Genomic DNA, 16,954 nt, shown 5'->3' on the forward strand with positions numbered 1-16,954 from the left:
TTTTTGCAAGGTACATTGCACGAGTGGGAGGGATGTTGTCCTAACCTTAACCTACTCTGTGGTGGCCTCCCCTCGTTTTTTTGGCACACATCTACGTCTTCTTATCCTAGTATCTTGTCTAGGTCCCACCACTGAAATAAATACTTCACTCAGCTCATCTGAAAAATGTAGTCAGCTGTAAGATAATAGCCTGCATCTCTCACACTAGATATACACAACATTTTTTATTAATTTCAGGGTGTTTTCTTCCAACCAGAATCCTGTATATTCAATAATTCAAGTGATGATTTACATGTAAACACCTTCTCTTTTGCAATATCGTCATGGAAAGATGATTATAAGTAATGTCAGAAGCAATGGCTAACCATCTGAAATCCTCACATTTGATTTGCAAAAACAGTTGTAATATTTAACAATTTCGTATAATTGTAAGAAACCTTGGATTATATTGATCTTTTTCTTACACGATTACACAACACAAACAAAAAAATAAATTCTGATTTATCGATTTGTTAAACAAGATTCTTTCCAATGTTACAGGTGTTGTCTTTCTCTTTAAAGGAGATAATTTTGTAAAGCCAAGGGCTGTTGCTGTAGCAACCATGGACCAGTATAAAAATTATGTCAACATTTTCCCTGGTCATAATCACAGGAGAATTCTTCTTGCCCACTAAACGCAATCATATTTACAGTTTATGTGTGTGTGTTAGTTACATGACTCTGCCAAATCATTAAATGTGTTCATTTTTTAAAACAAAAGTAATGTGCAATATCTGAGAATCCTGAGCCGGCTGGTATCCTAGCAACAGAAAGGTTCGAGCTAAAGTGCTATAAATATCCATTTGATGTGAATATGTGTGCCTGTGTGTCTGCGTGCGTTTAGATGCCATTGTGTTTGAGTTGGTGTTTGCAGTATTGATTCAATGCTTCGGATAACTGTTTGGTTAATAAAGTGTCATCAGTGTCTCCCTTCATCCAGGAACCAGCAAGAAGGATGTGAGGGATGCAATTACAGTTTGAAGAATGAAAATGTAATGGACAGGGTGTTGTCAAAAAGGACAGAGATGCAGCAAAGAGTATGTAACATAATGTAGTCAGTGTGACTTAGTTTTAAGGTAGGATAAGAAGTTGTATGATGTATCAATTAGATTTGTTTTGGGTTTTCATTGAGGTATTCTATTTGTGTGTTTCCATCTCCAGTGAGGGCAGAGCTCCAATAGGTCAACACGCTCACAGGAATATTAAGAAACTTGAATCTTGTGAGACAAAAATCGGATGGTGTCTGTGATTATTTTCCATTCTTGGTGTGATCCATTAATAAACGAATAGCCAAAAACATAACTGGGCGTGGTGGTGCTGTGTCAAACGTTCACCACCAGGCAGAGCCCTTTGCGTATAGGACAAGGATGAGTTGGGAAACCAGAAAAAGCAGACTTGAAGGCCAGCTACTTCAACCTAGACTGGTCACCAGGCAGTCATAGCGCACACGGAGAGACAGACAACTATTCACACTGCCACCGAGTGGGAATCGAACCCAGACTGCCAGCACCAATGTCAGGTGGAAGAACCACTGCACCATCGGGTGGCATAAGTGTAATAATTGGATGCAATTCATTATTACACACTGATGTAATTTGGGTCCCGTATTGAATGTTGACTGTGTCGTTGGGTCAACATTTTCACTTGATTGTATGATCATAATAATAATCAGGATAAGAAGAATGTGAAATGGTTGCTTGTTAATGTTCTGGGACAGAAGCTTTGAGGGGTGGTTGAAAATAAAGGAGGAACAGAGACGACAGTATGACAGTTCCAAAGCAATTCTAAAGAACACTGACTGCTATCATGAGTGCTTCTGGTACCCGGACATTTCGTCGACGGACACTTTGTCGCCGGACGCTTCGTCCCCGGACGATTCGTCGAACGGACGCTTCGTCGCCGGACACTTAGTCGCCAGACAGTTCGCCTAACCTTAACCACTAACCTTAACCACTACTAAAGAAGACAAAGGAAATTCACATATGCTTTATTAAAGAAAATAAAACAGCAAAAACTCGCTCGACAACACAAACACATTAACATTCTTGCGTAGTGTGATTAGAGACGAGCACATTTAGTACGCACACGCCCAAATGTCAATGTGTTTGTGTTGTCGAGCGAGTTTTTCTGTTTTATTTTCTTTAATAAAGAATATGTGAATTTCCTTTGTCTTCTTTAATAGTGGTTAAGGTTAGGCAAACTGTCTGGCGACGAAGTGTCCGTCGACGAAGTGTCTGGTGGACGAATTGTCCGTCGACGAAGTGTCCGGCGACGAAGCGTCCGTTCGACGAAGCGTCCGGGGACGAACCGTCCGGCGACGAAGTGTCCGTTGATGAAATGTCTGGTCACGGTGCTTCTTACCTCAATCCCTGATTTTGTTACTGTCATTCACATTCTTTTTCTTTCTTGAAGCCAGTGAACAGAACGTGTTAGACCAGCAATGATGAAAGACTACCGTCTCACTGTTATCATGTACGAGTGAAATGTGCCAGAAACAGCCACCTTACCTTTTGGTGGTTATTGCCCAGCATCATCTACGATTCTGTTTATCAGGTTCCTTTCTTATCTTAGGGGTGCAATTCATGTTTATATAATCTGCAGAGCACTAGCGGAAAGGTTTTGGTTCAAATTACAGGCTTTCCTGCTCAACCTGCACTTGTCCGGGTATCTTTTGGGGAACTCACTTGCCTCCTGAAGTTTCTTTGTTCCACTGAAAACTTTTCCATGGTTGTTAAATTCACCAACAAATCTGTTCAGGATGGAGTTTTTTTCAGTTTAACCCAGTTTATGCCATTACTACATACACGACACCACTAGACCTATAATTTGTAAAAACATAATGGTGTTGAAAACGTTCCAGTTTCTTTTATATTTCATTATAATTTCAATATAGTACATATATTTAAAAATGTATAAAATAAGCACATACCTTTTTTGGACTACATGAGGAACATCAGATTGTAAGGCATACCATTAATGAATGAGTTTTTTTTTTCAAATTTGAAGCACACCCGCCCAATTACGAGGCACGCTAGTGCAAACCATTTTATTTGTCTGTTCTTTCTCCAAATTGTTATTGTTTGATTCATTTATTCATTATTTCTTTTGTCCGTTTATTTATATTCTACATAAATGAATACTTTTCAACTAAACTACTACTACTGACTGGCCTACTTTGAACTTATTTATTGCAACTTTAAAATACCTCAACTGTAAAATGTTTTAGTCATGAATACATTTTCTGTGTTATATTGTATCTGATAACTGCATTAATAATTATAATCTGATAACATTTGCTGGGCTGCTGCCACAAATGAGTTCAAAGTCATTAAAATAGCAATAAATTATAAGGCGCATTGTCAATTTCAGGGATTATATTGATAGAGAAAAAAAAAGCAAATTTTGCTTACTGCCCATAGTTAACTGTGATAGGCTTCAGCACCCCCACAACCTATGCATGCGGAATGGAAAATGAATGGATGAATATCCTGACACTAAATATGCATATAATACCATAAGGAGAATGGATTTTTGGATTGCATTTTACTAAATGATCTTATTGAAGGAGCTCCTTTGCTTTATAGTTGGCATTGTAAATAGGAACATATTCTCAGATGCTTTACCTGGTTAAATGAGGATTACAATTCACATAGAGTACAAAGAAATAAACTAACTGTGGTTTGTCAATCCAGTAGCCTCTATCCTTTGAATATTCGAGGAAATGGAGTCCACACAGTTGTATTCAAAACCGGTTTACAATTATCACTCTTACTTCTAGCCATTGGCCCATGAGCTCATTTGCTTAGCTCGTTGAGATAAAATCGTCATCTCTGACAGGCTTATTTCGGCAGACAAGAAATAGGAATTGTTAAGGATGCTTTAACTGTTAATTTGTGTGGTATTTCAACTTTATATATATTTTTTAATTTTGAAAATAAATAAATAAATACAACCTTTTTTGGCTTGTCATAAATAATCTATTTCTCAACAATGGATGGATGAGTTTGGCCATGAGTCATAAACTCAAACCTGGAAATGTAAACTTGTTCACTTAAGCAATGATTTTTTTTTTTAAACAGAAAAGACAAATCAGTTAACTCATTTAATAGTCATGAAAACAGTGGCTTTTAATGTAAACACTACATTCTATTGTTTTTCCATCACAGACATCCCACATGAAATAACAACCATTCACGTAAGAGGAGGGAGGGTGAGAGAGAAAAAGCAGCACAGACAAACCCCTGCTGATTTTTAAACCAGAATGTACTGTAAAAATATGAAGGTGTAAGAGCATGGCAGAAAAACCAACAAAAACACATGTCATCATACACATATGCTTTCTTTCAAAAACTAAATCAAGAGACAAAGAACTAGTTTCCTTAAAGCAATGAGGGAGATATGAAAATTTGATATTCACGTATTGTGTGAGTGTAATAAAGTGTGTGATGTGAGAACTGTGCTTTTCATTGCAGACCTGAAAGGTGTTTGTCAAAGTAATTAGTAACAGAGGAAAAATATGTTTTTATACAGCCATGATGTGTGAACATGCAGCATCACTAACAAGCGGACGCAGCAAGAAATGTGCTCTCCCTCCCCAAAAAACGGATTTATTTTTCCAAAATAATAAAAATAGATATTATTTACAGGTTTAAGTGAGGAAACGCGTTCTAATTCAGGGAAACAGGCAAAACATTACCAAGAAGAGAGGGCGGTAGGGCACAGTTGAAAGCATTACAATGCATTTTCTTTTCAGAGCACTGCAGCTCAAAATTGCCTTGCTGTCTATCTGGAACCAATTTCAGAACTGATTTTATTTTACAAAAGGGAGATTATAATATAGAGGAAAAAAAAACTTCTGTAGCTACACAGCCAAAAGTGAAGAATATTACATGATCATAATGCAATACTCTTTGTTGTTCCATTATTGTCACACCCATAGGTTTTTCATTGACGTTACCAAAATGATTCTGAAATGTATGCTTTTACCTTTCCAACAGGGTCCTACATAACCATTTAACTTTCCAAACCTTAATTGTCGTACTAGATTATACAGCAGTTGGTCATATTCAAGAAGGTTGAGGTTGCGTTCAGACGGCAGTTGTTACCATTTCGTATGCGGGAAAAAATCGGACGAGTATCCGAGACCTCTGTAATATGAATGTACAGTCGTGCTTCTACTTACGAATGCCTCTAGGTACAAAATTGTCAGGTTACGAAACCCTTTGATATGCAAATGATCGCCCCAACATACGATAACCAGATCCAAGTTACAAAATCCCCCAAAACGTAAATGCATTTCCTGTACCTGTTATTTTATTTTAATATTTAACTTTCTTTCATTTTTGTCTGTTTCTCCCACTTTTCATACAAAAGTGGGACACTTTGATAATTATTAAAGGGTTTAGTTGGTAGTTTTTTGAGGACCATGAAATGAATTACAGAATTTACATATAAACTACTGCTCTACTTACGAAAAATTCAAGTTACGAAAAAAGTTCTGGAACCAATTAATTTTGTAACGACTGTATATCCAAATGAATGCGACCCATACCTCATCAGTAAGTGATATACATTACAGCTGTTTAACAAAAGAAACAAAAGATACGAATGAGCATTGGCGGACAAAGGCACACAAAATACCTTTTACTTATTGATACGTGAGGCTAATATCAGGATGAAAATAAAAAGTTCACTCTAGTCGTATAAAATCCTCAAAATTTGCCAAGCCGAGACGTTGTCGTACTTTCGTAAACACTGCGACATGAGACAACGTGTTACTGTGGGCATGCGCATGACGTCATCGATGTTTTCAACTCATGGCGTGAGTTGCGTCTTTGCAAAAAGCAGAGCCAAACAAAAAAAACGTTACTAACAACAACGATCAAGAATTTATCAGGTTTCAAGCCCTGCGGTGTGAACGTAGCCTTAGAAGGTGTTTTGTCTCTCATCTAAACAAGCTTCGTCAGTTTTTGTCCATACAACTATCCTCTTTAGTTAGAAAGAAATCACAAAAGCCTGTTACTCTCTCTTGGAATTCAAAATTTGTTGTAGAGATGCATTGACGTGTGGCCCGTCCTCCAAGAACACTTACAGTGAACCCTCATGATACCAGCATCTAATATCTTACTAGTTTTTGACGATGCTACAAGCATCGTGACCAAATTTTACTATAAGAGCAAAATTCGGAAAAACCTCTATCTTGCTCTGCCTTGGCAACCCACTCGGTGAGGTGAGCTCTCTTTTGCTTTGACCCCCAAAATTTCTCAGCGGTAGTATACGAGGATAGACTTAACCTCTCATGGTAAATGCTTGTATACGAACAAAACTGTGAGGCCAAAACTACTTTTTGCTTTCACGAGCCTGTCTCACCATTGTCTTTCAATCCGAGACAATGAAAATGGTCCAGTTGCAATCATTACAACGCCTTGACTGGGAAATGACCTGGCTGAGTGAGAATGTTAACACCTTTGTCTCTCTTTCAATTTGCACTTTCTTCTTGATCTTGAATTTTTTTCTTTAGAAAAACATTTTTTTTCCAAAGTTTTTTGTTTTTCCATTTTTTATGACTTTTTAAAAAATATCCATCTAATTGATTTTTTTTCTTCCAGTGTTGAACAACTGGAAACTTTATACAAAGCTGGGAGTAATATCATGCTATTAATGTAAGGATTTTGAGTGATGAAAGGGCTTTTGATCCTTTATAGCAACTTCACGCCCTTACCCACCTCAAATAATAACTGTATGCCTTGGTGCCATGCACTGGTGGAGGTGAGAGATGAAGAAGCATGATGTTGTCTACTGTATATGTAAAGTGAAGAAAGGGGTACCGTTAGATACAGCATGTCTAAGACAGGATGTGATCAATAAATAAATAAATTAATCAACCATTCTCAAACCAAAACCAACCTTCCTTACTCCCAGACTATTAGTAGAGGTTATAATATTGAGAAAGGTAGTTATAACGCACACTTGCATCTAAAGGCATTGCTATCCACAGTATTGTACCTGCAGGAGTCACCTGGCACTGCTTTCCATTGGCTGTCAGACTAAAGCCAGTTGAGGAAAAATTATGTCAGACTTCCTGTCCATGTCAAGACTCATTGACCAGTAAATTCATACAATTTTAAGAAGGAAATGTGCAACTAAGGTTGCCAAAGTCTATCTGTGAATGTAAACAAAAGACAAATGTTAAAATAATCAGTTTGACACTTTCAGCAGGTCATGAGTGTTGTTTTTTAAAGGTTCTGATTGGCCGACCTGTTTCAATTTTTTCTTTTTTAGCAATAGACATTTGCACATATTAATTCAAATTCATTCCTACATAAACATTACTGTTGCAAGAAACAAAATAATAGACAACAAATTTGTCTGGTGAAACAAAATGTGAATACAAATCTGTGTACAGGCCGATGTAATAAATATAGGTATAATCAACACAAAAATAAAATACAATCCATATCCAAGGTAATAAAAAAAAAATATTGTTAGCAACGAAAGACACGACTGGAAAAGGAAATTAGATTTGAACACAGACTTTCATCAACTATGTTCGAGAAGTTTTGAAGGCTGCAGTTTTGTGTTTCCTTTTAAAACACATTTGTCTATCTGGCAGAAGGCCAGCAAACATGGAGAAAAAGGCAGAGCAAGGAACAAAAACTAAAAACTATTTATGTATGTATATGCGTCTACATATATATATACACATACATACACACGCACACACGTGTATATACATATATGTAGGCCTAGATTTTTCAACGTTTTTTTCAATAATATGTACTTAGTTGCATTTTTCTTTTCTTCTTTTTTGGAATAATCAGTATCGTTACATCATCATTTCCACAGCAGTGTCAGAGGAAGAGAAAATGGAAAAGGGCGAGGTGCAAGAACACAGGAAGGAGAGAGGGAGAAAGGGGGTGTGGTACATGGGGTCTTGCTTAGTACAAGCCACATCCTCGAAGGTTGTTGGCAATGATGATATCGGTCACGGCATCAAACACCACCTGGATGTTCCCTGTATCTGTAGCGCAGGTCAGATGACAGTAGATTTCTTTATTTGGGGAGCGATTTTTGCTCTCAAACTGTGCTTGGATGTAAGCTGCTGCATCTTCGTAGGTGTTTGGTCCTGCAAGGAGACGACAAAGGCAGACACAAACCAGGCTGTTACTTGAAAGTGGGAGTTTTGGACACATGCAAGCATGCATATTTGGAGGAGATTTTCCATTTCAAATCCACTCAGTTCCTATGGCAGAAATGCGTCTTACCTGTATACTCAGGGAAACAGATGCTGAGTGCTGACTTCTTGATTTTTTCTGCAAACAAATCTTTCTTGTTGAGGAAGAGGATGATGGATGTGTCAATGAAGAATTTGTTGTTGCAGATCGAGTCAAAAAGCATCAGTGACTCATGCATGCGATTCTATGGAAGGAAAAAGTGAAGGAATGATGATGTTGAGTTTTCCAAATTAAGAATATAGACAAATGAAATAAAACACTTGTTGGAAAAGATTTTTAAACTATCTTCTGGAATCAAGTGAAAAATTGCCATGGACATTCTTCATTTCAAGTTTTTGAATAATAAAAAATATAATATTCACACATTAAGTCTCATCTATTTTTTTTCTGAACCGCTTTATCCTCACTAGGGTCGCGGGGGTGCTGGAGCCTATCCTAGCTGACTTCGGGCCAGAGGCGGGGGACAAGGAGACAAACAACAATTCACGCTCACACTCATACCTAGGGGCAATTTTAGAGTGTCCAATCAGCCTACCATGCATGTCTTTGGAATGTGGGATGAAACCGGAGTACTCGGAGAAAACCCACGCAGACCCAGGGAGAACATGCAAACTTCACACAGGTGGACCGACCTGGATTTGAACCCAGGTCCCCCAGCAGCCGCCGGGCCACCCCACACATCAAGTTACTCATGATATTCTTGATTATTATTTTAACAGCTTTTCAATACAATGTCAACACATTACACCGCATGCAAATAAAAGATCTTCAGTTCTGCACTTTTGCATTTGACTTTTTCCTGAAATAAATCACACACAAAGTTTGCCTGAACAGAAGTGTAACATCAGCAGAGCAGGTGTTGAGCGCAAAAACTTGAACAATGATGACGCCGTGTGAATTACTTGCCCTGCTGGATTGCACTTCATCCTGAGAGTCTGAGTTGAACAATTGTGGAAGATCGAGAAGCAACTTCAAAGCACCAATGTATATCCCTCCTTTCATCACGTCATTGCACAAGCTACAGTGTACTGTGATGACAATTAATATAGCAATAATTCATTCATTCATCTTCCGTATCGGGGGTTGCTGGAGCCTATCCCAGCTGACTTTGGGCGAAAGGTAGTCAGCAGTAGACAGAGACAGACGACCATTCCTGCTCACAATCATACATTTGAGCCCACACCGAAGTCAGGCAAGTGAACCCCTACACCATGGCTCTGTTGCAGTGGTTCTTAACCTGGGTTTGATCGAATCCTTGTCAGTAGCAGCTCGTTTGTCCCTCCTGGCTTGCCGTTAGGCTAGAGCAGCTGCGAGCGATTCTTGATGACTTCCTGATGTGGGTATTTAAGCACCACAGAAGTGGTAGTCATTGTCGGATTGTTCCTCCGTGATACAGCATACATCGCTGCATAGGTACTGATCACCATGCTCCGGTTTTGTTCCGTTTTGGGATGTACAAGTCCTTGTTATTTTGTAAGGCGTTTTGAGTCATTAAAGTTACTATCATGAGCACAGTTCGTCTCGCCTCCTCCTGCTTCCCCGCTACTGGGTCCAAATCTCTCCGATCGCGCCACGACGTCTCGGCGTGATCGTAACAATCCTAGGGGTTCGGTGAGTTGGTCTCAAGGGTTCGGTGGAGCCTCTGCCATGGAGGTCAAGACGCATCGACTCATCATGTCTATTCATGACAACATGCCCCGCTTGATCATCACTGGCTGCAGATGATCCCCTGACATTGCTTGGCCAATCAGTGCTATGAGGAATTTATATATATTGAATTTGAAAAAAAAAATTTCATTTTACGCTAAAGTGCAGTTTGGTGAATGCGCAAATGAAACTGGTGGGGTTCGGTGAATGCGCATATGAAACTGGTGAGGTTCGGTAGCTCCAACAAGGTTAGGAACTGCTGCTCTATTCCAATAGTCTCTCCCCAAATTGTACTTATTCAGAAGTAGATACACATAAATAAGCGACATAAACGTACAGGCTGTGCTTTAGACAAACAAACAAAGCTGCAAGACAAAACTAAAGCAGAGGGTTGCCTCCAAAGGGAAAATAAAAAAAGGAGGCAAGACAATTTTCCTGGCTCATCAAAAGCAATATTGCTATTTTGGCAATTAAAACAGAAAGGCAAAATACTTCACAGCTATATAAAATAAATGAGAGAACACTGAAGCCGACACTTGACTACACAAAACAAACTGTGTTCGTGATGACAAGCAGCTGCATGCAAACACACGAAAAATGGCATTATATCGCATAAGCTTCTTGGATTTGTGCATTGTGTATGAAATAACATTTTCTTTATTAATCAGGCAAATTGTTTTGACATTTCTAACAGGCCTTAAATGTGTTTGGGAAGTCATACAATGTAATATTCAGAGAAAAATTAATATGAATATATTGAGATTAAAATTGTACTTTTACAAGGTTAAAATTGTGAAAGTCATTTTGTTGCTTATTTTTCTCTAATCAGAAGTTGTTTGGTTTCTAGGGCATCAACGTTTGTCGATGTAAAGTGTGAGCACAAATTATTTTGCGTAATATTAGAAGATGTAAGTAGTATTTTGAGAAAAGTCATAAAATTATGCGATCAAAAACATTACATTACTAATTTTTGCATCATTCAGACCTCAAGTTGTTCAGGGTCCACAGACATCAACTTTTGGTGGCATTAGGTCAGTGTGAAAAATTTGATTTTGGAAGTATATGCGATTCCCGCTTATAAAACTTAGTAGTATTTAAATTAAAAGATTTTCAGATGGTGGTGTCCCTTGAGATTTTTTCAATGTGCCGCAGCTCAAAAAAGGTTGGGAAACATGGGTAGAGAAGTGTCATCTAGGTACTTATTCTACTCACACTGGATCCATTGCTGCACCCCAGAGCTCTTGATATGTTTCAAACAACTTTAAAGTGTGTATCAATCACAAAAACACACACACATACACTTGGCCTCTAAACAATCTCTGCAGAAACTCAGGATTCAGACCACAAACACATGCACAAAACAGGTTGATCAACAGCCTAAGGCAGCTCAGTGGCTCTAATTAGGACGCACCATATATGGAAGTAGAAGATGACTTTTACCTGAGCCTTAAAATAGATCTCAGTAGGAAGGTATTCTTTTTTTTGTCAGGCAAGGCTAATCTAGAGATGTAATGTTTCCCATGTATAATGAGCAACAATAAACATTTTTTTTGCAGGGCAAAAAATTCCAAATGAATAGAGATTATAACACTGAATAAATTGCTCGGAAATCAAGGTGTATGTAGGGCCCAGCTTGGATATCTCAGTGTGTTCGTATGTCACCAAGGGAAAAAAGAAGGAAATTAAAGTTATGTTAAGTTATGCTGATTATACAAAAAATGTCAATAGTTTGTGCAAGTTTTTTTTCTAGAATGCCATTTTTTATGGGTTAACTACTTGCAATGCTTTTGTTACACATCTAAAACATTATAGTTAGATAGAAGTTGTATTAAAGGTTGTTTCTTTCATATTTGATGCTTTCACTGTCCTGTAAAGCTATCATTCAAGAACTTGATGTGATAGAGAAAAACTGTGCCTAGTTTTTAACACTGCATCTAAAAATGTGTTACAACAATTTGTTAGACCTAACTAAAAAAAAATCTTTTGTTCTACATACTATTGGCAAGGCAGGAATGTTTAGCTAAAACTCAATTTATCACTGAGTAAAGCAGTCAACAAGGCCTTCCAATCTATTAGGACTTAATTTGGAACAATGTGCAGCAAAGTGTGTTAAGATGATGATATCATGGGATACTTTAGGAATACAGCTTTTGAACCAGCAGGCAGTTCTAGTGATCTAGCTAAGATTGAATAACATCCAAAACATCCATATTTGGATTAAACCCTTAATATGCCTGCTTTGTAATAGCCTCAAGGTCCCAATAATGTAAATGCAGGCGATTTCGTCTGAGTATTTATTTAGATTTACAATGGTAGACAGATGGCACAGACATGGCATAGGTTGGTTTCTTTTGGGGGTTTGATCATTGTCTTCTTTTTGTCCCACTTTGTGGCTTGTCCTTGTGATTTTCCAATGATTTCACCTTGTGTTGTTTGCCCCTTTGTGTCTGAGCCCACCGTGTCTGCGTATTTAAACCCTTGAACGTTGTCTGCCCGTTGTTGGATCGTCTAGCATTCATGTCTATTTTCTCGTTTATTTAGTTGTGGTTTGATTTGTTACTCTGTGTTTCCCCTGAGTTTTGTTTTGAATGTATTTGTATTTTAAGTTCATGACGTCCTTTGCTTGCCTGCACATGGGTCCATCCCTTTATTTTCTCGCGTATGCCTAACATAACTGGCTTTGGGTCTCCTGAGGTATTACACGAGGCCTAGTTATCATTATCATTTGGAATAGGTTTTGTTTTATTAACTACAAATTAAATTCTAAAATGACACATCATTAGGTGGACATGTCATTTTTTGGGCACCTCAGTCTTGACAACATCAAATGAACAGGGGCTCAAAGGCAGCAACTACAATTCACGTATTGATTCATTTCACAAATCCGCTGCCAGCCCCGTGGTGAACATTCATAATGAACTCTTGACACTTATTATGTCAGGCAGAGGATTTGCAGCTTTTTACATGTTAAAATGCTGTTCCACTGAGTCAGATGGTGAGTAGAGTCATCTTTTGACCAAGTATCATCAACATAGCCGGAGCTCAGCAAATGGCAGCACTCTGGCTTGTCTGTCTGTTTCAGTTTTAACACCATCCATACATGCAGAGTCCTTCGATGCCAAAAGATGAAGAAAGGAAGAAGGGAGTGATTGGAATTTTAATTTGCTTTCTCACAGTCATGCTGTTCCGGTCACTCTGAATACTCTGTTCCCACCATCTTGCTATTTCTATTTGTTTCCAAAGCTTCCCTCCTCAACACATGGGGCCTATTTTGGTTACCCGTCTAAACCTAGACCAACGTGAGCCAGACAAAGGGCTGTTTTAGACCAAGTTTATTTAATTTAGTGAAGAGCCACAAGCCTGCATTTTAGAAAGGGGAGGATTTACTGGACACAGTAGTGACCACTGCCAACAGGCTATTATTCAATTTCTCGTCCTCTTACGGATGGGAAAAAAACTGATTTATTTTATCCATCCAACCATTCATCTTCTGCTGATTCACCCGAGGTCAGGTTAGAATCCTCTACTCTGCAACTTCATCAAACTCATCAAGGTGGATCCTGAGGCGTTGACAGGCCAATCGCGAGACATTGGGCCCATCCCAGTTCTTCTCCTTACTCCTCTTCTTAATCCTTAAAGCTCTTGTAGAATATCTGAGCTTTACTTCTTGACCAACTTAATGGGACCAAATAGACGATATGCATTTAAGCAGAATTCTGTATTATTAGCTCTAGTGAATTGATTTACTTTTTACATTGGCTGACACTGATGGTGATAGACTTCCAATCCATTTGAACCTGGAGGGTTGGCAGTGAATTATGATGTTTCTGTCCCATTTAGGGTCACGTCCAATGTGTTTCTACTGTGAGAGGCTAGTAGCAAACTAACTCCAAAAGAGGAGTATAGATTAAAAAAAAACTTTGCAATGTGGGGATTTCTTCCCTTTCCAATGTTATGTTTCACCCAAAGGGTGGACTACTTGCTGTAAACTTAAAAATTTAAATTTGCATCTACTTATGAAAGAAAGTTAAAGCAATTTGTGTTTCTATACTTTAATATCCTTGAGACTCTCCCACAAGTGGTGAGCTCTTGTTTTTATCTCATTGAGAATTTTCATTACTCTTTCTTTAACTCAGAAATACTGTGCATGTAAGAGTGTCTGAGTGATGCAAAACTTCCTGGTTCTTTTCTTCAAGCTTGAAGTGCATATCCACACTGCTGTATGCGTGGGATGTAACGGTTTACAAAACATCAACATTCCTCTCGTGGGTTTGTTTACGGTTTATAATAATTATTGTCTGTTTTTGGTATGCATTGAATTTCATAACATCACATCTATATTAGAGTAAAGTGCAAGTATAATTCCACCGCAATTTAACTAGCAAGGGAATTCTAGCTGTATTTTTTTATAGACTGTAAATTTAACAGTAGTAAAATGAGATAGTGACAGAAACAGGAAATATGCCAAAGGGACAACATCCCATTTGGTTACTGCGGAGGCAGGTCCTCCATCGATTGCATCCACCAGAGTCCTGATTCGATGGAGGATGCCGATCCAACATTGGGACACAGCTGTCCTATATTACAGATGGGCCTCTGCATGCATATAGACCACCATTTTGATTTTAAAGCTCCCCAGCTCTGCCACTTGTTATAAAAAACAACAACAAAAACACACAAGCATTTTTGTACTTAAAAGAACACACCTAGAATGAACAAACCAAACAATATCGATTTAAAAAAGTTGAACAGTTACATAAAGAATTTTTAAACCATGAATACATGATTTAATCAGCACACCTCCGCACTAAAGCAGGCTGTGCCATACATCAATCTCAGGGGACAACAGATGCTCATTTACAACTTCTAGGTAAAATGCTGCAGACAGATTTGCTGAAGAGAGATTGCTAGAAGAAAGAAATGGTCATTGTGTAGCTGTTTTTCATTACTGAAATAATTGGAGTCTAGAAGAGTCTTATCTTATGTTAGAGAAGCGTTATGGCATTTGGGTATTCTGTGGCAGATCACTGACACGTCTTCTATCAAAAATGATCACACTTGTGTTAAAAATAGCGCAGCTGTCGACATCTGCACAGATTGCTACTGTCTACAGCAAACCCATGATAGCGACACATAAGAGGATATTATGCAGCACTTCATCTGAACACAGCAGCTACTTAATGCTAATATCAAACAATACATTTTGGGCCCTATAAACATTACCCATCTCGCATGATATTTTGATATTTAAATGTGTTTGTTTTACGTCACATGACATAATTACGGTAGGGTAATTTAGAGCGGTTGTCTCACAAAACAGTTCGACTACAAATACACAAATATTCTTTTCATCTCCTCACCCCATAGCAACAAGTACTTACATATGGTCCGATTTTGATCGGTCACCTGGATAATGTAATGTAAGTCCAGCGTAACACAAAATAGTGAGGTATACTAAGGCAATCAAGCCCTTACCGTGGTCTCATCCTCGTGCAACACCTGGTCGTATCCACTTAGTGCGACACAGAAAATGATAGCAGTCACATCCTCAAAACAATGGATCCACTTCTTCCTCTCTGACCTCTGGCCCCCGACATCAAACAGCCTGATTGATAAACAGTACAATTGCAAGTTTACAGACTGGTCTTTAAAGCTGATCTATTCTATATTTTGCATTGCATTTGCATAAGCAGTGTTGTTTATAAATATGGTAATGAGTGAAATATTAGCAAACGTGCTTTTTGGAATCAATGTCAGAGAGCAACACATTTATTCAAAGATTTATTTTTTGTTCTGTGAGTTTTTTTAAGAAACCTGTTGACAGCCCGTAGTTTTGACAAGAACTGTAATATCATTCTGACAAAATATATGGACACAGAAACCATCCAAAAAATTGGCATGAAATTATTTCGTCATATAATTTTTTTATATTTCAGAATCTATATTTCAAAATGGTAAGATATACTGTAAGATGATCTGAGAGACCACAGAGGTAGATGCCGATACACAGGGAAAATGGGAGTAAACCACAATATGGGAAAACAAACCTTAAAACTGGTTAATGCTCCTGGGTCAATCCTTATCTAAAGTGCTTTTGGTACAGCCCTTTTCCAAGGAGCTTCTGAACATGTTCTCTTCCCAACGAATCTTATTTACTTTTGGTCCCTACAATTTTATGTTAAGGGCTACTGTGCTCCTAATGAAAGAAATTAGTCTAGAGCTTTGTCTGCTACATCAATTGAATGTTTAAATGGGAGTTTGGATGCTTGTTTGTTGAATTTTATACTGGTATGACTAGACATGGCTCCTCATGGTTCACGTCTGGTGATTGATTTGTAGTATTTAGCAAATAAAGACAACATGTTTATTCATTTTGAATTGGCAGCTTTCAGTTGTGAATTTGAAAATGATTCTATAAAAAGTAAGCCTGACCATCTATAGGGGATCCCTGATGTAGAGTTTAGTTAAATCGTTGTCTCAAACCAATCCTCTTCTGAAAGCATTTAGTATTGATTGTAACACTCACGCTTCACTTAAGATATGTGACATTCCCGACTCGCTTCAGAATCTGAGACAATAATGGGCTGAGAGCATGTTACCTGAAGTCTAATTTGGAAAGTATCACTCACATCTATTTTTGTGCTACAAGTACAGCTATCCTCCTTGAGAGGAAATGAAACGCCTTGTAAATGCAACCAGGTTATGTACAGTACTGGATCCTATCTGAGTTGACGATGGGCATTTGCCGTGTCAGTTATCCACCATGCATATGCATGCGTACAGTAATACCTTGAAATACAACCATGGGCAGCAGGTGGTCAACAGACCCTAATTGGTGGTCAATCAATTGCAGGACACTCACGCTCACAATTATACTGCCACCGAGTGGGAATCAAACCCAAACTTCCCGCACTAAAGTCAGGCGGAAGAACCACTGCACCATTGGGAGGCCACAAAAAACAAAAAAAATAAAAATCACACCCTGTACAATTGTTATGATGCGATTGTTTCACTGTATATAGATAGTTCAAAGT

General features: G+C 38.2%; 1 protein-coding gene across 1 annotated transcript in view; it reads right to left on the reverse strand.

The window, feature by feature from the left end:
• Nucleotides 1-4,128: 4,128 nt before the first annotated feature.
• LOC144070908 (guanine nucleotide-binding protein G(o) subunit alpha) overlaps nucleotides 4,129-16,954 on the reverse strand; it is a 71,711-nt gene continuing 58,885 nt past the window's right edge. Inside the window, exons 6-8 of the mRNA XM_077595421.1 lie at nucleotides 15,396-15,525; nucleotides 8,304-8,457; nucleotides 4,129-8,164 (exon numbers count right to left, since the gene is read on the reverse strand). Coding sequence (XP_077451547.1) covers nucleotides 7,977-8,164; nucleotides 8,304-8,457; nucleotides 15,396-15,525 — 472 coding nt within the window. The 3' untranslated portion in view covers nucleotides 4,129-7,976. The remainder of the gene's footprint in view (nucleotides 8,165-8,303; nucleotides 8,458-15,395; nucleotides 15,526-16,954) is intronic.

Source organism: Stigmatopora argus, chromosome 3, assembly GCF_051989625.1.
Source record: "Stigmatopora argus isolate UIUO_Sarg chromosome 3, RoL_Sarg_1.0, whole genome shotgun sequence".
NCBI lineage: Eukaryota > Metazoa > Chordata > Actinopteri > Syngnathiformes > Syngnathidae > Stigmatopora > Stigmatopora argus.